The 23,698-nt window shown below is 50.1% G+C and overlaps 1 protein-coding gene across 3 annotated transcripts in view; it reads right to left on the bottom strand.

The window, feature by feature from the left end:
- ACTN1 (actinin alpha 1) overlaps positions 1-23,698 on the bottom strand; it is a 90,522-nt gene that overhangs the window by 10,571 nt on the left and 56,253 nt on the right. For all 3 annotated transcript variants that reach the window (XM_017651645.3, XM_017651646.3, XM_017651647.3), the window contains exons 4-11: positions 20,214-20,300; positions 18,348-18,435; positions 17,735-17,813; positions 14,458-14,539; positions 12,589-12,674; positions 5,203-5,295; positions 3,793-4,023; positions 2,390-2,537 (exon numbers count right to left, since the gene is read on the bottom strand). In XM_017651645.3, the coding sequence (XP_017507134.1) occupies positions 2,390-2,537; positions 3,793-4,023; positions 5,203-5,295; positions 12,589-12,674; positions 14,458-14,539; positions 17,735-17,813; positions 18,348-18,435; positions 20,214-20,300 (894 nt within the window). The remainder of the gene's footprint in view (positions 1-2,389; positions 2,538-3,792; positions 4,024-5,202; positions 5,296-12,588; positions 12,675-14,457; positions 14,540-17,734; positions 17,814-18,347; positions 18,436-20,213; positions 20,301-23,698) is intronic.

Raw genomic sequence — 23,698 nt, 5'->3', positions numbered from 1 at the left:
TAGGGCAGGGCTTGCAGTTCTCGGTTTCCTGCTTCCAGGAGGAAATGGGATGAAAAAGACCTCCCAGTCATTCTCTGATGTGAGATGATGTTCACCAGCTGCGTCCAGAGGTGACTGGCACAGGACAGGGCTGACCTGGCCTTGCTGCACATCCCCTTGGCATCTGTGCCCGTCAGAGATACTCAGCAAATGCAGATTGGGCTGGGGGGCTTAGGACTGTGCCCAAATGCCATTTCTTTCCTTCTCTCTATTCTTTTTTAAGTCAGAATAACCTTATGACAAGATTAGGGAAAAGTATTAGAGAGATGAGCCTGCTCATCTACTCCTTTCTAGTCCTTCCTATATGGTGGTTGTGCTACAACCAGAGGTTGTATATAAATTATGCCCCTGCTTTTAAAATACTGAACAGCAGCACATCATTAGAGTTTCTACTTTAGCTCCATGGCCTTCATATGTGCCACTCCAATGGCTGCATAACATGCTGCCAAGTGGCTGAACCACCAATGGTGTGACCACTCGCCATCGGTTCAGGCTCCTCAGTTTGCACTACTGTGGATGGTCTCACTGCAAACCTAGTAGGCCTAGTTCTTTAACAGTCTCAAGAAACGGAATTCCCGGGTCAGTGGGCAATAATGCTGCCGGGTGTAAATACATGCAGCCAGATCACTTAGCCCAGAGTTTATGCCAGTGTCTCCTGCCAGCATGCTGTCATTTCTCATGGCCTTGCTGGTGGCTGGCAAGCTGATGGGGCCAATCCTTACCCTGTACCTTTCTGTTCCTTGGGCCCAGAGAGGACACAATGGAATCAGTGCATCTCCACCACTCCACTTCCACTCTGCACCCTCCACACCTGAATAAATAACTCCAAACACACACACACAGTGGAAGGTAGGGAAGCAACCGCATATCATTGTGTACAATGCTCAGCAAATGTACTTACAATAGGGAGCTAAAACCCAACCCCCTTGGCTGAATCAAGTGAGTTCTATTCCCCACCAAGCTGAGCCACTCCACTCCAAAGGGGCCACAGGGCATGGCCATCCCTACCATGTCCAGCCTAAGGCCTGAGGAGCACAATGGAGCCAAATGGGGAATCTTAGGGCGTTGAGCTCCACTGGCCAATGGGGTCAGCCCCAGGGGCTCCAGGTAAAAAGGCTGCAGGACCCTAGATGGGCAGCATGGTTCCCTCTCCTGCCCTGGCCCAGGTTCTGAGGAAAAGACTATTCCAGGTGTGATTTGCTCTCTTTGGCATTAACCTTAGCTGTCAACAAGCAGAGAGCAGACACAGCCCCACATAGCTCCAGGTGGGAATAATGGAAACACACATGTGCTAAGGCAAGGGCTTTAGGTCACTACAGCTGGAGGCCAGAAACACAAAGAGAGAAGGCAGTGAAGGAAAAATATCAAGGGCTACCATTTACTGAGTATGTTTGATGTGTCAGGCACTCAGTTAAGTATAAAATGTACTTACACTATTTAACATATTCAACAATGACATGAGGAGGTGTACTAAATTAATAGTGCCCCCCGCAAACTCACATCAACCCAGAATCTCAGAATGTGAACTTTTTTGGAAATAGAGTCTTTTGCAGATGTAAGAAAGATGAGGTCATACTGAATTAGGGTGAGCCCTAAATTCTATGACTTTACTAGAAAGAGGAGAGGGGGATTCAATCTCAGAGACAGAGAGAGAAGCCAAGGGGTGGAGGAGGCAGAGGCTGGACTGCTGCTGCTACAAGTCAGGAGCACCGAGCCTCACCCATAACCACCTATGCTAGGCAGCAGCCTGGGAGAGCCTCCCCCAGAGCCTTCAAGAGAAGCCAACCTGCCAGCACTTTAGAGCTTCTAACCTCCTGAACCATCAGAGAACAGTTTCTGTGGTGCTAAGCTGCCCAGTTAATGGCAATCTGTTGTGGCAGCCCTAGATACCTAAATAGGAGGACCTGTTGCCATCTGTATGTTACAGACGAGGAAATGAGACCTAGAGGTTAAATTACTGGTTCAAATTTACACGGCTTCTAAGTGGCAGAGGAGTGATTTGAAGCCCAACTGAACTGAATCAGGGAAGAAGAAATCACTACGGTGATAAGAAAAATTAACCCACACATAGCATTGTACTTTCACAGGAACTCTTCTTAGTGCTTTAAATATTAATTCATCTAGTTCTCATGAACCTATGAGGTAGGTACTATTATTATCCCCACTTTACAGATGAGTAGGTAGGGCAACCAAAAGGCAAGGAACCTCCCTAACGTCAAGGAACTAGCAAGACATGTAAAAAAAAAAAAAAAAAAAGCAAGACAGACAAATTGTAACAGGTGGTTCGGCTGGGGGCTCACGAAAGCCAGAACTGTTGGGGAAGGAGAAAGCTGAGCTGCGCCGGCCTTACCATCCGTCCAGGCCTCATGGATGGAGGCCTTTTGCCGGAACTTCTCTGCCAGGTGGTCGAGCCGCTCCAGCCTCCGGATCTCATTCAGCAGCCACTCCTCATAGCCCTTCTCAGCCTGCTCCAGGCAGCCCCAGGCGTTGTTGATGTCCTACAGGAATAGGAGATGCAGGGTCAGCCACACATATCCTCTGAGACCCCCACAGCTGCTCCATGCCTTCCAGAAGCCTCCTCCCCATCTCAGCCAGACATACCCAGCCCCCACTGGTATTTTCTGGGCAGGGAGTGAGCCCAAGTCCACAGGGGCTACTCAGCTACAGGGCTTTGAGTGTGCAGCCCTGTGGAGAGAGACCCCATGGACCTCTGTGCCCCAGGACAGGCTTTCCACAGGACTCTGACCAATCACAGAGGTCCTCGGGCCAGCTGGGAAACAGATCAACAGACTGAACAAGGCAAGCAGGCGTGGGAGCTTCTCAGCACCCCCACATGTGCGGATCTGCTCCTGGGCTCGGGCCTCTGTGCCTGGGTTGTGGCCTGGAGCCTGCATACATAATGCCAAGGCCTCTTCCCTCCTCCAGATGCCCCATCCTGCCTCTTTCCCATGCTGCTTGTGTGCTATGCCAGCTCCCTTCCATTCCTGCCTTATATGCTCGGAGCGTCCTCATTGCCCTGTGATTTAAAGAGCCAAAAGCTCTATCTTGGTGAATTTTTAAAATTCTCTTACATGTTTCTCTGGCTCATAAAATTTCTCCTCAAGTCCTGAGGAGAGGATAGAGAGAGAGGAATAACAAAAAGTGACATAAAGGAAGAGAATTTAACAACATGGAGAGCTGGTCATAATATTTTTTTTTAAGCATATAAAACATGCTTTAGGATTCTTTGCAAAATTTTATTTACATAGAGAACCTAAAACATTTTCAAAAAAAATATTTTTTAGTCAATAGTGGGTAGTTCTATTTTCTGTATTTTGCTTATCTATATCTTTGAAATATCCACCCCCCCAAAACATCTACTACTTGTTTAAGGTAATACATTTTTTTAAAGTGCTTAAACAAGATTCCATAGGAGTAAAAGTATCTCTTATTGCTACTGAATTATACCCTGCTTGGTTCAGTATGTCAAGAGGCATTTTGTTTGCAAGGATGATTTTTGAGGGGTGGGGAGCAGTTAGTAGCCCTGGGGAGGTCCAGGTTGTTGTTCAGGGGGCCAAAGGGCAAGTCTGACCCGGAACAGTCAGGAGAGGGTGGGCTTGGGCCTGTGTGGTCATCTGGAAGGGAGAAAGGATTCCTGGAGCATGTGTGCCGGGAGAAGAACACACGGGCTTGCCTGCCCCACCCGCGATGCTACATTTGATGGTGACCAGGAGCAGCTGAGGAATGGAGGGATGGTGAGATCCGGGCACTCACAGAGACCATCCTGCCCTCAGAAGGCATGAAGGCGGGCCGGTTGCTGAGGCGCAGCTTGGTCTGCAGTGTGTTGAAGTTGATCTCCAGCTGGCACTTCTCCTGCACCTTAGGCGGCTTGTGCAGGCGCCGGTAGTCACGGAAGTCCTCTAGCTTCTGCTGCATGGCGTGCATGGTGTTCTCGGGCGCCCGGTTCTCCAGCCATGGGATGGTGCGGCGGATCCACTCCAACAGCTTGGGGGCGGAAGTGATGAGTAAGCTGGTGGGGAGGGGCACGGCCCACTTCCCTCTCCGCCTGAAGGCCTCCCAGTGGGGAATTGCTAGGGGGCATCTCTCCTGATTGCCCAACTACCATGCTAGGCCATTCCCAGGCCACAAGGCCAGGGGAAGAACCATAGACCTGGGAGGGAAGACCTAAGTTCTAGTTCTAGGTCTACTACCCAGCTGGGCCTCAGTTCCCACATCTATACCATGTAACAGTTGTTCCCTGAAGCCCTTGCTACCAGGCCTTCTAGGATTCTAGAATGTGGGTCCTAGACTCAAAAGGGATGAGGCTTGCTCCTGGGGTACAGGCAGGGAACAGTCTGGATTATTGTCCTTGATTGGGGGATGGTAGTACAGAAGTTGGAGAGGAGTGGAAGTGACGACGGGAAACACAGTGCCCCCACTGCCAGGTGCTGGGCACGTCACCCAGACTAACCCATCTCGATACTGACAGGAGTTCTGGGGACTGTGTGCTGTGGTCCCCCGGGTTACAGAGCAGGTGACCAAGCCACTCTGGGGTTATCTTGCCGAGGTGACCAAGCAGAATGGTAGTGCAGGGATGAAACCTAGGCCCTGGAGTTCTTCCTATGATCCACCAAGAGGCCAGGCTGAGCTGTTCGGAGGGCTGAATTCTTTTAGGAAGAAGCAATTGGCACCTTAACCCGAAGGTAGTCAATGGCAGAGTAACAAACCCAGCCCTGTCCTCCTGTCTCCTGGGTGGGGCCAGCTGCTGCCCTAGCCTGAGCCAGCCCTGGTTCATATCCTCTAAGACCCAGACATGCCCCTTTCCAGTTCAAGCAAGACTCATGCTGGAAAGGCCTGAGATCCCTTGGCTCAGCTCTCACTTGGCTAGCGAAAGAACCAAGACTGGAGAGAAAGGCAAAGGGATTTCCCAGGCTCACTGTCAGTGAAAAAAAGCCTGGAGCTCAGTTCTCTAAGCCCAGAGAGTGGTCCCTGACCATCTCCCTGCTTTCTGGGAGAGCCAGAGCAGAGATGAAGCTGCCCTGGGAATCTGCACTGGGATCCCACGGACCACACCCGTCCTAGAGATGAATATGGAGATACAGGTTCTGCGGGCTTCCTTTCCTCTCAGGGTGGGGTGGCAGGGTCTTGCTGGGGCCAGGCCAGGAGAACCCAGGGGGTACCCACATCACTGGCCAGCTTCTCATAGTCCTCCATGAGCTGCTCATTTTCTTGGTTGACGGCCAATACCTTGCAGATGCGATTGGCTGCTGTCTCCGCCTGGCAGTAAGACAGAGAGGGTCTGGTCAGTCACCCAGCACAGGGACACCCGGTACACACCTGCACCGTCCACGCCTGCACGGACAAAGCCTCTCCCACCCCCGCAGCTCCAGGAGGCTGGGCAGCTGTGCAAGTTTTGAATCCCCATCTTCCTCACTCCTCCTCACTACCCTCTGTCAGTCCATGCTGTGTCCCCTGGATCAACTGCATGAGAGAGAGGTCTTGGTAGCAAACTGGGGGTCCAGGCTGAACTGGGAGGAGAGGCTGAGTTTGAGGCCGAACATGTGTGTTGGGAAGAAACTAGTCCAGTGACTGATATGATCAAAACGCTCAGCTCAGATAGAAAGGTGAAAAAACTTCATGTCCGTCCTGGAATTCCAAGTGGAGGCCCTGGGATCCCAAGGCTCAGGTTCTCAGACTGGTTTTGCCAGGATTTTGGAAATGTAGGAATTCAAATCTGGGAGTCTTGGAAAGAGGTGCTGACTGAGAAGCAGCGGGGTCTCTTGGGATCCCCTGAAGAATCTTTCAAAGCACATGGCCCAAAGAACATCACAGAAGACCATGGGACCCTGTACTGCATTAAGGACAAGGCTTAAGGATTAATTGAGCATGAGCAGGGTGTCAAGAAAGCAAGGCACAGGTGCCTCTGGGAAAGCAGGGCACACATCCCATGCTGCAGACTGGGCAGGCAGACCCCAAGGCAGGCCTCAACAGCAAGAGGAACAAGGGGGGACTGAACAGCAATCAGATGCAAAGGCCTGGACACCCCAGAGGACATTGCTTTCTCTGGCCATACAGGGCTTTGTGTTCCTAACACCAGCAGAGGCCACACAGCCCTAAATCCACTCTGCTTGGGTGGTTTTTAAATCAAGCTGTGCTTTTGTGCACATCCTAACCCAAGTCCAGGGTTTGGGTGACTCAAAGTCTTTTTTGGGTCCTGGGTTAAAAGGCCTGGGGGTGGGACAGCAAATAATGCTTATGAGAACACAGATGTGCACTCCAGGGCCCTTGATGAAGGGTGACCGTGCAGACGACAAAGGTTTAAGGGGTAGGAAGATGGGACCTCACAACTGCTGGATGAACAAGACAAAATGGGTTTCAACTGCAGCAAGATAAACTGAGGCCAGGCATAAGGAAGAGCTGAGAATGACGGTGCTTTGAATTAGGAAGGAATGACTAAGAAAAGGTAAATGTTCTTTCCATACAGAATTTTTCAAATAGAACATACTCCCACCAAATCATGTGGTTGCATGTCACTGCTAGGATGTGTGTGAGGGGGCAGAATGAGGTCAAAGTTAAGAGACTGCACCCCGCAGGACAAGGTGTCACAGCGGGTGGGCCTCAACCAGGAGAGTCTTCTGAGACAGGAACTTCAAGTCCCAGGTCTCAGGAAACTGAGGCAAGGTGTCACATCCTTAGACCCTCATCCCCTACCCCCTAACTTCACTCTGTCCTGGACATGCCATGGCTGCTTCTCACACAGAACTCCTGATTCACTGTCCTTCCTCTTAAGAACCAAGAAGTAACTGTGGGAAATCCCAAGAGGCAATGAGGAGGGAAATTCCTTCTTGGACTCTGTCCAGAAGATGTAGGGCTCTGGACAGAGCCTGGTCATGGGAGCCAGGCCAACGTAGCCCCATGAGGATGACTGGGGCTAGCAATCTGCCTGAAGTCACTAGGGCCACTTCCCTTGAAAGCTAGGAAGGGGTTGCAAAGCTCCTGCCCAAAATACTGGCCAAGTGGGTAAGAATCATAGGTGGCCATTCACTGCAGGCAAGCAGCAGCTGCTGCTATGATGCTGAATAGATACAGCCCTCTGTAACCTTCTTATCCTGAGTCATCTTGAAATCTTGGGCTCAGTGCTTATAAACTTTGATTTGTGTGTCCATTCGTCAAATTGGTGGCCTGAGACAAGACTGTGGACATGGGATTTTAGGAGGTATGTCCTGGGGGCCTCAAGAGCCTTGCCCAACCCTCAGGGCCTGTTGACTGTTCCAGCCAAAGGGGACTCTTTCTGGACGAAGTCTGAGGGAGTTCTCAAGTGGGCCTCCTGGGGACTTTTCACAAAGACCCAGCCTCTTTCCCAGGCCAGTGTCTCAGCCTGCCCCCACCCAGGCTGGCTTCACCAGGAGAGACTGACTGAGAAGACCAATCATTATAACTGAAATCCAGCTTTGGAAATAAAATATGGGCATCATGGAACAAGGACGCTTTTGATTTTTTGAAAAGGCCAGGAAGGACCTATCCACAAACTCCATCAGGGTTTCCCCATCCCCACCCCCCAAGGGACAGCCCACATCCCAGTTACCTTTAGGAAGCAGGCTCCTGGAATCCAGATTTGATTTTAGAAATAAAACAAAACAAAAAGCGACAGGCAGAATCCTCAGAACCTTGGCCCTCCCTGTGCTCACTGTTCGACTCCTTCCCATAGGCAGGCAGAGGCGCCCCTGCAGAAACCTGCTAGGTGATGGGTTAAACTTGCTTCCACATCAGTCCCATTCTAAAGAGGGGTTCAATCACCCACCAATCCCAGCCCAGAAGGGGAGAGAGAGACAGCTCAGGAAGGACAAGCTTGGAAAGACCTCCAGGACACGATCCCTGGAGTGCAAAGCAAGCCAGACACCTGACAGTGAGTAGACACTTGACAGCCTACCCTAGTCATCCCAATTTTCTAGTCTTCTAGCTTTTTTCTCCCACAGCTACAAGAACCCCAGGCACTGCAGGGGATGTAGGAGAGAGGCACCCAGCATCACCAGTCATAAAGAGACTTCTGCAAGAAGGAGATTTGTCCTAGGAGAAGAAAGATTCCTCCCCAAGAGACTCAGAAATGTGAGTGACGGCAGAAGAGCCCTAGGAGAGCGCTGGCTTCAGGCTATTCCTGCAAGACAAGGGATGCTCTGGAACCTAAGAAGCAGAACCAGAACGCCTAGACCTTCCTGATCCCAACAGAATTTGCAGAAGATAGGGGATGTAAGCACAAATACCCTCAGTGGGCCGAGAAAACATATTTTATAATGCTAGTCAAAAGGATTATTTCCAAATGCCAAAGGAAAAGACTTCGAGAAATTTGTGTTAACCTTTCCTTGGCTCCTATTTTCATGATCTATTTGAAGTTGTATTATTATACAACTTAACACAGAACACTATGTTTGGTTTTACATTAGAGCTACTTTTTAAAAATTATAGGTGATTATTCTGGGAATATTAATAACTCAGCTATCCCAAATTCTCAGCTACCCAAGCCAAAGTGCTACTCTAACAATCAGCATCCAATCAGTTGGTCTAGGCATGGTCTGGAGAGAAACCATCCTCAATGAAGGTGATGTCAGACATCCAAATGTGGTCAAATGACGGACCATGGCTCTGTCATCCACAACCCATAGACTCCCACGAAAGCCAGGAAGATCTCATCTGTGCCATTTGTTGTCAAAAGCAGGCTGTAAGAGCCCATTTCCTTCCTCCAGCAATTACCCATGCCCAACCTTTCCTGACGTGCAAATCAGCACCCAGTCTGGTATCCCACCAGGAGGCCCCCCAGGCAGAGGGAGCTGGCTCCACGGTGGCTCAGCCTCTCCCCCACTGCTGCCTCTGGCTTTCCCCATACTCCCTGCTCTGGGCAGTGGGAAGAGCCCCAGACCAGCGTTAACTTACTCCCCTCTGGAAGGCTACACTCGTGTCACACGCTGGAGCTTTCACACAAGCTGTGACCGCCTTCCTCAACAGCACTGCCCTTCCTACCCTTCCCTGGGCCTTTCACTTGCAAACCCCTTCCACCTTTAAGATCCTCAAATTCAAGTGTCTGCTGCTCAAGACAGCCTTGTATCCTACAGCCCTATGGCCTGCCCTTTCCTGCTCAGGTCAGTAATGGAGCAGTGCACTGATTAGACCATAGCCATTGTTGGCTTCTATTTTTTTTGTTTTTTTCCAGATGGACCATGTATTCCTCAAGGATGAATGAGGTTTCTTTCTCTTAGAAAATTCACAGTAGTGAAAAAAGCAACCAACAGACAAAATGAACAGATGCAAACAGCACCACCTTCTCCTAAAACCATCCAGAAACACCAACAGCAGATCTGCCTTAAAGGGCTGTCTCTCAGAGAGTTACCAACAGACCATAAACTTTAAAGCACAAAATACTTTAAACAAAATCGGTTGCTCTCTGCCCATTCTAAATCCCTACAGGGGAAGAGGAAGGGAGAGGAAAGCTGAGACAGAATTAGAACCAAACCAAAGTACAAAACAGAAGCTGGTCCTCATCTGACAAGGAAAATCAACCACGCGCACTTGTGCACCATATGCCTGCATGGGCACACATACAGCTGCACGTGTACACACATGAGCATGCATGCACACGTGAGCCTCTGCTGCCTTTCTAGTTCCACCAACCAAGGCTTGAGAAGGAAACAGTGGAGAGGATGGAAGGCACTGGGCATAGGTTTCAGAAGGTTTCCCCCCACTGGCACCAGACCTGGACACAGTCAAGACAAGAAGAGTTTGTGAGCCTGAAAGACCTCCTTCATCCAAAGAGGGGCGAAGATGTGCCTCCCATTGGCCTGTTCAGCTCTGAGCAGTTGTCTGAATCCTTAGAAGTGGTCAGGGGCCATTCTGGGTGAGGGTCCTGACCAAGGACATGAGAAGACCACCACCCCATCCCACGCCTGCCACCCCCCACCCCCAAGCTGGTGACCTTGTCCTCAAATGTGGACAAAAGGAGCATGAAATGGTTGCAGCAGGGATGAGTGATAGGGAAGAGGGCATGGGGGAAGGTGGCGTGAGATTTCGGAGGGAGAAAAGCAGGCTGCTATATGCACACACACGCACACGCACACATGTTCATGCACACGCCCCCTTCCAAGCATTATCATCAGCCAGGACACAGGGGGGGCTTCAGAGACAGGGAAGGCCAGTGTCAGCAGGTAGGAAGCCCAGAAGCCACCCCCTGAAGAAGCAGGAGACAGAGAGGAAGGACAGTTGGAAAGAAAGGAAAGACAAGGCAGAAAGGTCAGGCTAGCCATGGACAGAGGCAAGCTGACTGTGCTTCTCAGGGTCTGTGAGGGAAGGAGATGATGTTGCTCACATCCTGACTAAAAGATGGAGAGGAAGAGGGACCAGAAGTTGACAAGAGAGAGCAGCAGCAGAAGTGGGACAGAGAAGTAAGAAGCCAGAGGCAAGCCAGAGAAGAGGCTGAAAGGGGCTGAGTATGCTGGGGGGGCCAGGACTCCTGAGGGAGCCTCCAGGAGGGGCTGTTCTAATGTCTCAGTCAGCACCAAGGAGGCCTGGAAGGAAGGGGAGGTGGGTCTTGGGTACCCATCCAGGCAGGGAACAGGGCTGCTGCTAGCCCATATGGTGCCTGTGTAATGTCCTAAAGGCACCTCCCAAGACACCACTATTGGAAAACTATCATACTGATTATGTTTGAAGACATTTTTACTGCCATCTGCAGGATAAATATTCAAATCTTTATTGTCTATGGTGCACACACGGCACCCTCGTGCAGCGTGCAACCTGTACCACTGTCCACAGCAGACCTGGCTGGGAAGGATCAGGGGTATGAGCCTCTGGCCTGAGCACCAGGGAAAAGTCGGGAAGACTTCTTCCTTCCCTGGCTGCTGGGTACTTTGAGAGGATAGTGTTGCCCAAGCAGAAACGACAGAGAGGAAGTAGTGAGGGGATTCTGGATGTTTAAGGGAATAGTCAGGAAGCATAGCCAAGGGCTGCGCTGAGCCAAGGGCTCAGGGTCTAGGGAAGGAGCTGAGACCCCAAATTTCTTTCCCATTCATAGTGTCCCCTATGCCCAGTGTGTAGGGATAGAGGCGTAGGATGTCATCCAGAGACTGGGGTTCTCTGGCATCTTCAAGTGTTCTGGCCATGGCTCAGAGAGCATCCTGCCCATCTACAAGAGAAGGGGGCCTCTCTAATCCTCCTGTCCTTCTGGGGGCTGCTGGCTGGAGGATCCAGGGAGGACAGAAGAGATGGGCGGCAGGGAGCGCGGGCGAGGCCAAGGGAGAGCTCACCTTCTGCGCACCTGAGAAGGCGTGGCAGTGACATGAAACACTAGATCACATGGCCTTCCCATCCGGCCTTAGTGTGCCTACACATCTGCACAGAGAAGGAGAAGAGGTTGAGAGGAGAAGGTGCACAGAGCAACAGCACAGATAAACCCAAATGGCCATGGTGGACAGAGAGAGCACAAGACAGACAGACAGACGATGAAGGAGCGGGCAGAGAGAGGAAAGAGGGGGCGGGGTGGGAGAGAACAGCTGAGACAGGATAGGGGGAGAGAGCAGCAGGAGAAGGCTAGGCAGCGGGTGGGGAGGTGCAGCAGCACCCCCAGCATGCATTTCAAGACAAGCCACTCAGACACCATGCGGAGGGTGGGAAATTTGCTTGAGCTCAACCATGTGACACTGACAGGTCCCTGGCCCACAGCCATGAAGGCCAAGCCTGTCGTCTATGGTCATGGTGACCTGGATGCTATGCTTCTGGGATCCCACCTGGGAGGAGGACCTGAGGGAGGGGCTTCTGTTGTCTGAGCTAAGCCTGGTAATGAAAATATTCAAATCTCCAATGTCTGCAGCATGAATGGTGTTCTTGTGCAGTGGGAAACCTGCACAACTACACTTTAACCTCAGACCTCCATGAGCAAAACTGGGCCAGGACATTTGAAGGGGCTCACAGATGCCCACCTGCTCCCTTCCTCCCTCCAAGGGGTTGTGCTTATGTCCGGGAACACAGAATGCACAGCAACTACACACAGGGGTCTCGGGCAACAGGACCCAAAAGGCTGTGGATAGATTTCTTAAATCATGCCCATGAGAGAGAAAGGTGGAGCTTTTGATGCCTTTGTAAAATAGGCCAGTGAGGACTGGCCTAGGTCAGTCCTCCCTAGGTCGGCCTCCTTAAAGGAAGTCCAGCTGCTCTGTTAAAGCCTGTGGCTTCAATAGAGGTGAGTGTGGAGGGGCTTCCGCCCACTGCACCTTCCAGGCCTCCAGAACCCTGTGAGTTCACGCAGGCAGCCCTTCCTGCTTAAGCCAGCCATCTGAGTCCCAGAAGGTGAGCTCTTGCCTGATTTTCTCAGAGGGGAGGAAGATGAGAGGAAGAGCAGAGGAAGGCTGGGAGAGGAGTGGAGCAAGAACACTGCACCACGGTGGCCCCGGCGGCCGACCCCACCGAAGTGACAGGCCGCCCAGACCCTGTTACTGAGGAGAGAGGGGAGAAGGAGAGCGGGAACATATGGTTTGGGGTCTGGCGTGAGGTGTGCTGGGCAAGGAAGGAGCAGGGGGCCCCAGGTACCTTCTGGGCCCCAGAGAAGGCATGGTAGAAGCTGGACACATAAGTCATGATGGCCTTCTCATCCGGTCGGGCAGTTCCGACGATGTCTGTCAAGAAAAATCTGGAGTTAAAGCCAGCCGGTGAACACACCATGCACTTCCTGATGTGATGGGGAAAGAAGCTCGCAGAACCACCAAGTCTTCTTGCCAAAATGCTGAGCCTGAATCTAACCAGCTTCTGGTATCAGCTTCCACTCCTGCGAGTTGGAGAGGTAGAGGAAGGAGTGGAATTGTGCCCCAAGGAAGCAGGCAGACAAGCCCAGGATAAGCGACATTCCATGAGACAGCTGGCCCGATTTCTGGAACAAGTTCAATGTCAGGAATCAGAAGGGTTGGAAGGAGGAGAGAAATGCTACAGATTAGAAGAGACATAAGAAATATATAAGCTAAATACCATGTGTAGACCTTGTTTGGATCCTGATTAAAACAAACCAGCTCTATAAAGAAACAACGGGGAAACTTTATTTTTAACTGGACAGATGTATCAAGAAATTACCGTTAATTTGCTAGGTGTGAAATCTGCTTTATGGCTGTCTAAGAAAATATCTCTTTTTATGGCATATATTCTGAAATATGAAGCAGTGAAATGCTGTGATATCTGGGATTTCATTAAAAGATTTCAACAAAGAAAACAAAAGAAAAATGTCACAAAATCTTAGTAATTGTTACAGCTGCATAATGGCTATGCATAAATTCATTATACTATTTTCTCTGTTTTTATATGTATATTTGAAATCGTTTGAAAATTTTCCTAATGTAATTTTGAAATAAAAAAGGCTACTAGTGTGGATGAGGGTAGCAGGGAACAGAGGTGGAGGGAAGTCTTGGATGCTACCATAGTCCCTCCTGCTCCCCACAGTACCTGCCCAGCCCCCCAACACTGACCAGGCACACTTCAAAATGACGCCTGAGCCGCTGGGGTCAGGGAGGGCGCCAGAGGGAAGTAGACCAGGGATGTCGGGCTTGTGCCAGGGGGCAAGGGCAGAGGTGGAGGGAAGAAGGCCCAGACGGAGGCAGCCAACCAACCGGTTCATGGCTCACGGGCCTCTGTGTGTCCCCAGCTGTCCCCCTAGCGCCCAACCACTATCTACCCCCATCAGGCCATTCTGCACAGTGAGAGGTATAAGGCCTGGTCCAGTGGCCTGAAGACATGAGTTTCCAGTTCTAAGACCCCTTCTTTGGTAAGGATGCTCTTGTGTCAAACCCCAAACCTGACCCATCCACACAGCCTGGCCAGCAAGGTCTGGGACACACAGGCTTCAGCAAGAATCAGAAAAGTCCAAACTAACTTGGCCTCTCCTTCTCCACTTGGCATGAAGCCACTTCCTCTGGCTGAGTGAGCTGAGCAAGCCGGGTCTCTCCCAAGGGAGAAGTCCAGACACGGCTCTCTAGACCCTCCTTGTAAGGCAGGGGACAGGGCGAGCCCAGGGCTGCCAAGACCTTGGTGTCAAGACCAAATGCCTCCCCAGCCCCTGTCACAGCTGGGGCACAGTGGACCCCTAAGCTCAGCAGTCTACAAACCACCCAGAGCTTGGAAGGTTAGGTAGTGTGCCTCTGCAGGGCACCCCTCAGCAAGGGGGAGTCCCGGCCTTGGGCAGGAAGGAGGTAGACAACAAAGGGTATCAGGATGTGCCAGTCCAAAACATGCCACTTTGACATAAGATTTATTTTGACCTGAAGTCATTTGAGTCCCAAAAATCCTTCTCAAGGAACTACGGAACCCTAAAAGGCAGGTGACTCTGGCTCCCTAAAAGAGGCCCTGGCCCACCCCTCCTGGCCACTGGATGGCAGCAGAAGGAAAGCTGGGGGGCCAGCGGCAGAGAGCCTTTACCTTCAGCATCCAGCATCTTGGGGATGTCCAGGTACTTCTCCGCCACATCAAAGGCTGTGTTCAGATTCGTGAGCGGGTCATCCTAGAGGGGTGAGGAGGAAGCGGTCAGACAGTGAGAGGCATGGCAGGTCCCTGGCCACCCCATCTGGGTGATGTCCAAGACTGGAAGCAGAGGGGACTTCTACTGTCGCCACCTCCCCGCCCTGGCCCCAGGCTTGGTCCCAAAGGGCCACCTCTCGGCACAGAAGGCAGACCTCACTTCCAGTACTCACTGGCTATGGGTTTAAAACACCATCGTTTCTCCTCAACCTTCAGTTTCTTTGTCAGAGAAATGGGGTGAAGAATACTGGTCTACAGCCCAAGAAAGAACTGCTAAGAAAAATGTGCTTAGAGCAGAGCACTGGTTTGGGTGTCATTAGTCTTGGCTTCTGGTTTCAGCCCTGCCACCAGCCAGTGCGCCTTGTGGGTAAGTAATCTGACCTCAGTTTCCCCATCCATACTCAAGAGTTGGGCTAAGTCCATTTGGTGCTCACATTCCATGAAATTTTGGGGCACCTTCAATAGCCACAGCCTTCTGACTATTCTGATTTCTACTGCTTTCTTAAGAAAACTTACTGGGGATTGGCAAGGATGTGGAGAACTTGGAACCCTTGTGCATCATTGGTGGAACTAAAATGGTGCGGCTGCTGTGGAAAACAGTGTGGAAGTCCTCAGAAAGTGGAACATGGAACTACCACATGACCCAGCAATCCCACCTCTGAGTGTCTATCCCAAAGAATTGAAAGCAGGGACTCAACAGACACCTACCCCCATGCTCACAGCATTATTCACAACAGCCAAAAGGTGGAAACAATCCAAATATCCACAGGCAGACAAAGGGATACATCAAATGTGGTCTAGCCATACAATGGACGACTGTTCAGACTTAAAAAGGAAATTCTGATGTGTGCCACAACATGGGTGAACCATGAAAACATTTTGTTAAGTGAAGTAAGCCAGTCACAAATATTGTGTGGGTTCACCTATTCCCAAGTAGTCAGATTTGTGGAGACAGAAAGTGGAATGCTGGTTGCAGGGGCTGGCGGAGGGGAAGGCACAGTAATGCTTTATGGGTTCAGAGCTTCAGGTTTGCAAGATGAAGACAGTTTTGGAGGTGGATGGTGGTGATGGCTGCACAACAATGGGAATGTACCTATGTTACTAAACTGTACAGTTAAGAAAGGCTCAAGTTTTTATGTTATATACATATTTTGTGTTTTTTGTATGTTTTATGTTACATGTATTTTACTGCGACTTAAACAAAAATTTTTTTTAATGTCCAAAAATCCCACAACCTACTTGGGGGAAGTTCCTTGCTGGACCTCTAGCTCTATTCTTGGTTCCCCAGACCATCCTGAAGTTGGTTTTGTCAACCGAGGACTCAGTTTCCCCATTTGCTAAGGTGAGATCACACAGTAACAAAGGGATTAATACATTCTTTTGGGGACACTTTCAGGAAGAAATTGCTCAAAATAGAGAAGGTGAAGTCCTTCTGGAAAAGTCTCTGACAGCTTCCAGAATGGAAAACACTGCCAAGGTCATTTCTGACCAGGGCCTTAAGCAGTCCTCAAGCGCTGGATGTCACCTGCCTGCCCCACTCAACTCCCTGGGACTGCCAGGTGCCCACGCCCACCTAAGGCTGCCGTGGGAGGAGGGAAGCGCTTCCCGGTCAAAGCCCTGCGGCTCTCCCATGTCCAAGCACCAGCTGGCTCTGGCAACCTGTGCTTTCTGGGAAGTATTCAGCAGGACCAGCTCTGTGCCAGCATTTGGGCTGGGGTTTACTGGTGCTACTGAATTAAAGAGAGAGGGAGACAGACTCAGTGAAACAGGGAGAAATGAAAAGATACAAAGCAGGATGGAGGGTAGGGAGAGAGCCAGCTGGGAATCAGACAAAGGCCCCTGGACTCTCAGCCCCAAATGGCTGGGTCACAGCCAGCATGGCCGCACTTGGTATGGGGGTGGGGACAGCTAGGGCTGCTGCTGCCCCAGCACATCCAGCAGGGACCCAGAGCCTTGCACACCTGTCACCAAAGCACATCAGCCGAATAGCAGGTATGTGAGGATGCCTCCAAAGGAAAATAATCACCACCTCTAGGATCGCCCACCTTAGCACTGTTGGATTTGGCCACACAGCTTTCAGGTAAGTCAGGGGCTTTCTCAAACTCATGTTTTTCACTGCTAGGCAGCTGAGTTAGAGGGCTGGGAACCCCCCTACCACCTAAGATGTTAGTTTGAGAAGGGCTGGCCCCTGTCCATGTACCCCTGGACACAGCCATGCTCCTCTCCGTCAGCATGTGGACCCTTCCAAGTGGGCAGAGGCCCCAGCTTTGGCCCAGTTTAGGGTGCCCAGAGGGGATGGGAATCTGCTCCTTTCCTCCCTCACAAACCCTTTTTGGCAGCTCACTCCCCACACCCTGGCAACAGAGGACCTGACGTCACCATGGGTCGGTGTTAATATCAAGCCTCACTTCTGGGGGCATAGGTGAAGTGGGGGCCTTCCCTAAACACTGTGTGTTCCAAGTGTCAAGGTCAAGTGAAGAAATATAAGAACAGTCATTCCTAGAAGCCACCTTGCCAAGAAATTCAAGCACAGACAGGCAACATTCCAGCCAAGCTCCAGACAGCAGGCAGGGGCATGTGGGGGCTCCAGGGGCAGGAACATTTCCAGCCTCCTGGGACTGGCGTGGAAGGAAGATGGTGGGTGTCCTGGACAGGCTGCCCTAATGTCTAGGCCAAGCTCCTTTAACCCATCTGGACGTAAGGAACCACAAGGCTAGAAATACAGCTCCCGCCTCCAGGTCTGCTCCTCAACACCCCTGCCCTCCAGCAGCTTCCTGCCAAACACATCAGTGAAATCAAGCAGAGGCAAAGAAAACCTCCAGCCAAACTTCAGAAATGAGAGAAGCCAAATCTATGGTGAGAACCTGCCCAGGACTTGGACTTGGATGGGATGAGATGCCTCTAAGGGTATGAAACATCACAAATTATAAGAGTAATAAATTTCCACCTTATAAAGCCTGGAAAAAGAGAAAGGGTGATGGAACAGTCGTGTTTCCCAAAGAAAATTGCTGCAGTGGTTCCGGGGTTTTCCTGGTTGCCTGCTCTTGTCAACAAGGACACACATGCTGGCATTTATGGTATGAAGGAGCTGTCCTACAGGAGGCCGAGCCCTGCCCTTCCCCACCCATCCCCGCCCACCCCCTCACCAGGGACCGGCAGCCAGGGGGGCACACGTTACCTTCCGCAGCTTCCCGTAGTCAATCAGCTCAGGCCGATGTCGGTGGATCAAGGCACAGAAGCCAAGGCCATCCTTCCAGCTGCACAGGGAGAGAGAAGGTGAGGCAAGCTGGTGGGGCCAAGCACTGGTGGAGCACAGGGGAAGTGGGGAGTCCTTTTTTCCAGAGATGAATACATAATGTTTCACAGCAAGGGTTAGAAGAAGACAGGATGGAAGGAAGGCTTCTTCCTGCCAGCAGGCACTGGCGTCACGGCGTTGTGGGGCTTGACAAGTTAAGACAGACTCGCCACATCCAACCCTACCACCCGCCAAGGACTCTGACCCATCAGTTCTGTTCAGAAGCCCAAGTTAGAACTTCCTGGACACTGTCCTTGGGAAGCTCCAGTATTATAAGCATCAACTGTGTAGGAGGCAGCAGCCACATCAAAGACACTGCCAGGAGAGAGAGGGGGCATCTAAGGGTCTGTGGCACTCCCTTCCCATGAGAGGTGACTTCTTCCCCGAGGGCCTCTGCTCTGCTCTATAGGGCTGACACCGACCCAGCCAAGGGAGCCCAGGGGCCGTGGGGAGGCGGCTTAGGTTCCACAGAGGCCCTCGGCCCACCACCACTCACCTAATGTGGAAGTTCTGGATGTTGACGTTTTTGTAAGGGGCTGTTTTTCTCTGACACCATAAAAGCAGCCCTTCCTTCGCAGAAGTCTCTGTGGGGAGGGACGATGGGCAGAGGTCAGAGGACTGGCTCAGAGGAGGGAGCGGAGTTGGCTCGTGGGAAAGCCCCCATGACCACTCGCTTTCACATGGAGCTTCACACAAAGACCCTTAGATTCTAACCCAGCTGCTACCAGGCCATCAAGTATAACTCCCTGACAAAGTCAGAGAAGTTATCTGAGAAACACAGATAAAACAAGCTAGCCACGTCACACATTGAAATACGAAGATCTCAGCCTGCCAAACTTTCAGAATAGCAATCCCTCCCTTTTATTCAAAAACATTAGCAAAACAATAAGTTGGCAACCTATGTCATGTGGCCACTTTGGAGAGGAAGGTTTGGTCTATCAAATCTGAAGCCCAGGAATCTCTGGACAGAGGCACATGTGCCCTGTGGAGTGCACACAGCCATGTGGGAAGAAAGCACTAGGCCTCCTATTCAGATTTAGTGTTCATCTAAAAAATAAGGATTCTTTATATTTAATGCACAGATTGACACTATTGCTGGATGTGCATAGGGAACATCTGATAAGGCAGGCAGGTATCTAAAGAAGCTTCTAGTACTAAAGGACTGCGAACCTCACTGCCTCCATATATTCATGCTTGTGGATTGCAGGTTATGGTAGCCAGAGAAGTGGTTCATAAATGATCTCATTTACTTTCAATTCACAAAATGGACTTTATAAAATGATGTGAAATGATTCCTGCAAAGATAATATAATAATTCAAGCACAAGCAAACAATAAAAAGAGTCAGCAAAGCTAATCATTCTACTCTTAGTTCAATCTCTTCATCAGCGATAAGATTAAAACAATGACAATTTAATCAAAGCTGATAAGGAGTGTGCCCAAAAAATCCAACTCATTAAGAAGGCAATTTGAAAATGGATTTATATCCACCATTACTAACGGAAGTCACACCTCATGTGACCACTACAGGCATCTTTTTGACCACTTCAGCCCTAAATACCAAATATCTATAAACCAAACTTAGACTTTCTCATTGCTGTATCAAGTGTCAAACCAAGAATTCCATAACAAAGCAATTTAACCCACATTTGTTTTCTTTAAAAAAATTACTTTGAATAAAAATCTTTATAAAATTTCTGGGCTCTTAAAATGAATTAAAAAAATTTTTTAAATAACTCTACTGCATCTTTTTAAATTTGTTTTTATTATGTGACTAGCATGTTCATATTATATGTGTTTTATAATATGAATGGAATTACATAAACATGATCTGTTTCAAAATAAATACATACACGTCAGACATAAAACTCAAAAAGTGCTGGAGCGTGGAACCAAAAGTTTAGAGATTAGCCCTAACCATGGCAGCCTCTTGCAGATCTGCGAGGCGGCCACCAGAGGGTGCTATGGGAGCAAACTGGAGGACCTGGGGTCAACTCTGCGCTTTGGACACTCCCTACTGGCTGAAATTACCCTATGCTTGCGAATTTAACACCCCAAGGGCCAGGCGAAGTTTCCAGTACACTTCCCCACAGCAACTTTGGATTGCCCCAAAGTGAGGGGTTTCCCTGGGGCCAACATACCTGTGGGAAACAGCACCCCACACAGTTCTTACTACTCTACATACTAGAAGGGAGGCAGGAGATATCAGCAACAGGTCAGAAGCTCAGGATGTGGCCCATGAGCAAGGCTCCATTGCCCAAGGTCAGAGAGTTCTCCAGGCCGAGCCCAGGGAAGATGTCCTGACAGTGAAGGCAGGGGAGAGGTAGGGGCTTTGGACATAAGGAACAGAGCAAGAGACCTACCTTCTACAGAGATGTCCTGGATGGCAAAGCGGAGGATGATGGTCCAGATCATGCCCAGGGTCATTTTCACATTCCCATCCACAATTTCTAGAGGAAGGGCAGCAAGGACACATTAGGCGGGGTCTCAGCAGGACAGATAACATTTCCTGAGTGCCCATGTCACTGCATGCTCCATGCAGGAAATCAAAGAACAGTTCAGTTCCACTTGGGAGAGAACTAAGTTATGTTTTAAAAGTTAGTTGTAATTACATCGCACAGGTGCCAGGAGAGAAATCTACTTGGGGGTGCCTGCGGTGGGCACAAGGTAGGTGTGGTCAATTCTCCTGCATTAGGAAAGGCAATGGAGAAGGGTGTGTCTTAAACCATGACGTATTCACCAGCCAGACAAAGAAGAAGGGGGAGGCTTTCTAAGTTATCACGAATGTTCTAGAAATTCTGTGAGTTGGGGAACTCAGGGCAAAACAGTTCTCAGAATAGCCATCCACACCCAGAAAGCCAGGACACAAAGTGACCAACCTAACAAAAGTTTGTAAAATGCCCAGCTTGAGGGATCCACTAACTCACAGATCAGCTTCATGCCATTAGTTGGGTATTAAAATACATGTTTTTAAGAAATCAAACAACAGTTTCAAGATGACTTATAAGAGATAACCTGCTGAATTCAGTCCAAGCAGCACTTTTTGGACTTTATAAAAATGCTATAAATTCTAAGTGATTTTTTCTTTTTCTCTTTCCTATACCAGGCCCAGAGGCCAGGAATATAAACATAAGTAACTCCCATCTTTAAAGAGCCTAAGATATGAAGCCATTTATTGTCTTGTAGGCTGAGCAGATGACAATCAAATGTAGACTCCTTATACTCCCCTGCTTCCAGACTAGGAGACAGTAACCCTCCCCCATGGTAAGGTACTCTCACCGTTAAGAGTAAGACATTTAAATAAATATCTTACCTTTTCCTACCTGCAGTGCTAATTTTGGGGGCGACGCACCAGAACCATGAGGAGAAACTTCCAGGGACTCCTGATTCTCTGAGCCCATATTCATTAGGGTTTGATTCCCACAAACCCCTTAAACAAGAGTGGATTCTATTATGGAAATTACATTCTAAGATCTTATTCCCTTCCTCAAAAGCCAGAGCAAAATTGCGTGCTGCTGGATGACCAGCGAGGCACACAGCACAGGAGCTGCTTCCCAGGGGCTGGGGGGCAGCTAACGCTGTCGAGTCTGCTGCAGCGTGCTGAGGAGGCACAGTGTCCACAGTGGCCGTGGGATGGATGTAACTTCCTGTTAAATGCCCCTCCCAGAGCCCCAGGCCCCAGTGAGCACAGACTCAGTCAGAGGGCCTGGGACAGAGCCAGGGAGCTATGGCGTCACACAATCACCTTCCTCAGAGAGAACAGCCAGCCAGCGCACTGCAGAGCACACTGGGGGCAGTGGAGGCCATTCGTCAGTTAACAATCAGCTCACAAAGGTTTGATATTTTAAAAATGCCTTTTCATTTGCAACTTCCAATGGTTTCACATCTGCAACATTCACAGAGGTTCCCTAGTTTGATAAGAAAGTCTAAATTCACAGTAAGTAGGGAAAGTCATGAACAGACACGTCACAAAACAGGCAATACAAATAACCAACTCAAAAGAATGCTTATTCTCACTTGTAATTAAAGAAATAAGACACTATTTTCCCAGCTGTTAAATTAGCAAACTTAAAAAACAAGCAAACACACACCTTGATGGTCACAAGCCTACCGCTGTGGCTAGGAGTGTAAACTGGTTTGACTTTTTTTTTTCTGGGAAATAATCTGTTAAGAGGGAGCAAGTATCTTGAACTTGTTCAACCTTTGACAGTAGAGTTCTGCCTCTAGGAATCTACCCCTAGGCAATTATATGAAACATAGAGTGAGGCCCCAAATTGGAAACCCTGGAAATGTAAAAGGTGCAAAGTGTGACTGAATAAATCCCAGACCCTGTCAGCCCTCTGCTCAAACCCCTACAGCTTCCCACCACATCTGGAGCCAAGGTCAGGTGCTGGGGGCCCCTCAGGGCTCCTCAAGACCCTCCAGTCACTCGGCCTCCTGCTCTTCCTTCCCTGGACATCCACCTGGCTTGTCCCTCACCTCCCTCCTGTCTCCACTTATCTTCTCCTTGAGACTTTCCTTGATCTCCCACTTTTCTCCCTGCTTTATTTTTCTCCATCAGACAGAAGGATGGATGTGTACATTTTCTCTCTCCCCTTCTAGAACATAAGCTCCATGAGGGTGACGATTTTTCTGTTTTGATACTCGTAGTGCCCAGCATAGTGCCTGGCACAGAGAAAGCCCCCCATCATCATTTGTTGGATGGATGGATGAATGAACACCGGAGGGCAGACATGTGGCCCAGGGTACAGAACAGTGCTCAGGCTCAGACACCTCCAGGGCAGACCCAGGTCTGTGACAGCACAGCTATGCTCATCAAATAGATGATTAAACCAGCCATTAAAAGTTTACCAGTTTTTAATGGCTTGGAGAAATCTTTACAATATGGAAGGTGGAAGAAGTATGACATTTTATAGACAACGTTTCACATACAAGAGGGCATTTTTATGAAGTCTACAAGCAGCTCCAGGAGTAAGGCTGCCGCATGGCCTTTCCAGGAGTGGAGGCTGCACACAGCCCCCTCCGCAGCCCTGTGGCCTCCTGCCACCTTCCACTTTGAAGGCCAAATTCCTGGGCCTGCTGCTGGCCTTCAGCTCAGTGCCCTCTGGCACTGAAGGAGACAACGCCACTTCTTTTTTGGGTCTCACCTACTCCTCTCATCCTTCCCCAGAAACCTTCCTGGTAATTTTACCTACTGAGCTCTCACTCATACCAAATTCTCCAGGAGCTGACCATAGGTAAGGGGTGGGGTATGTTCAGTTAACTCCCCATGCACCAGCCTGGCTCCAGGGCCCACCTGCCTCCCGCCCCCTCCCCGGAGGCCCTCCTTCCCCAGGCCCCAGAACTGTGCATCCTCTTCCCAGGCATCTCTGTCTAGAATAAGGACCCATCTCACAGGCAACCTCCTGTCAGGGGGCTGTCGGGAAAGCTGGATCCAAAAGGGGGTCCCAAGGTCACAGCTGGGCCCTGTGGGGAAAGTCTGGTGATAGATTAACAACCTCTACCACAGGATGGAAAGAGGTGGGGCGCGTGTCTGCCACTGCTGGTCTACAGCTAGCGGCAAAGGTGGCCACAGCCAGCACCTATTCAGAACCTGTTTCTCCCCTGTCCCACCTCCAGGGAGGCAGTCATCAGCATTATTCAGAGGGTAGAATGAAGAAATGCCCCAGGACAGAACCTAGCCCCCAGGGTGTCACCAACTTCCCAGGCTACTACTTTAGCTACACCACCCACCCCACCACTTCGTCCTGAGGACAGATGCTAAATCATGGAGACCACCCCAGGCTCTTGGCACCCAAAGCCATCAAGCCTTCACCGCCCAAAGAGCTTAAAAACTCCTTCCAGGTCA

Source organism: Manis javanica, chromosome 8 (genome assembly GCF_040802235.1).
Source record: "Manis javanica isolate MJ-LG chromosome 8, MJ_LKY, whole genome shotgun sequence".
NCBI classification, from domain to species: Eukaryota; Metazoa; Chordata; class Mammalia; order Pholidota; family Manidae; genus Manis; species Manis javanica.
The sequence above is the reverse complement of the archived record's forward strand: the minus strand, read 5'-3'. Positions and strand labels throughout refer to the sequence as shown.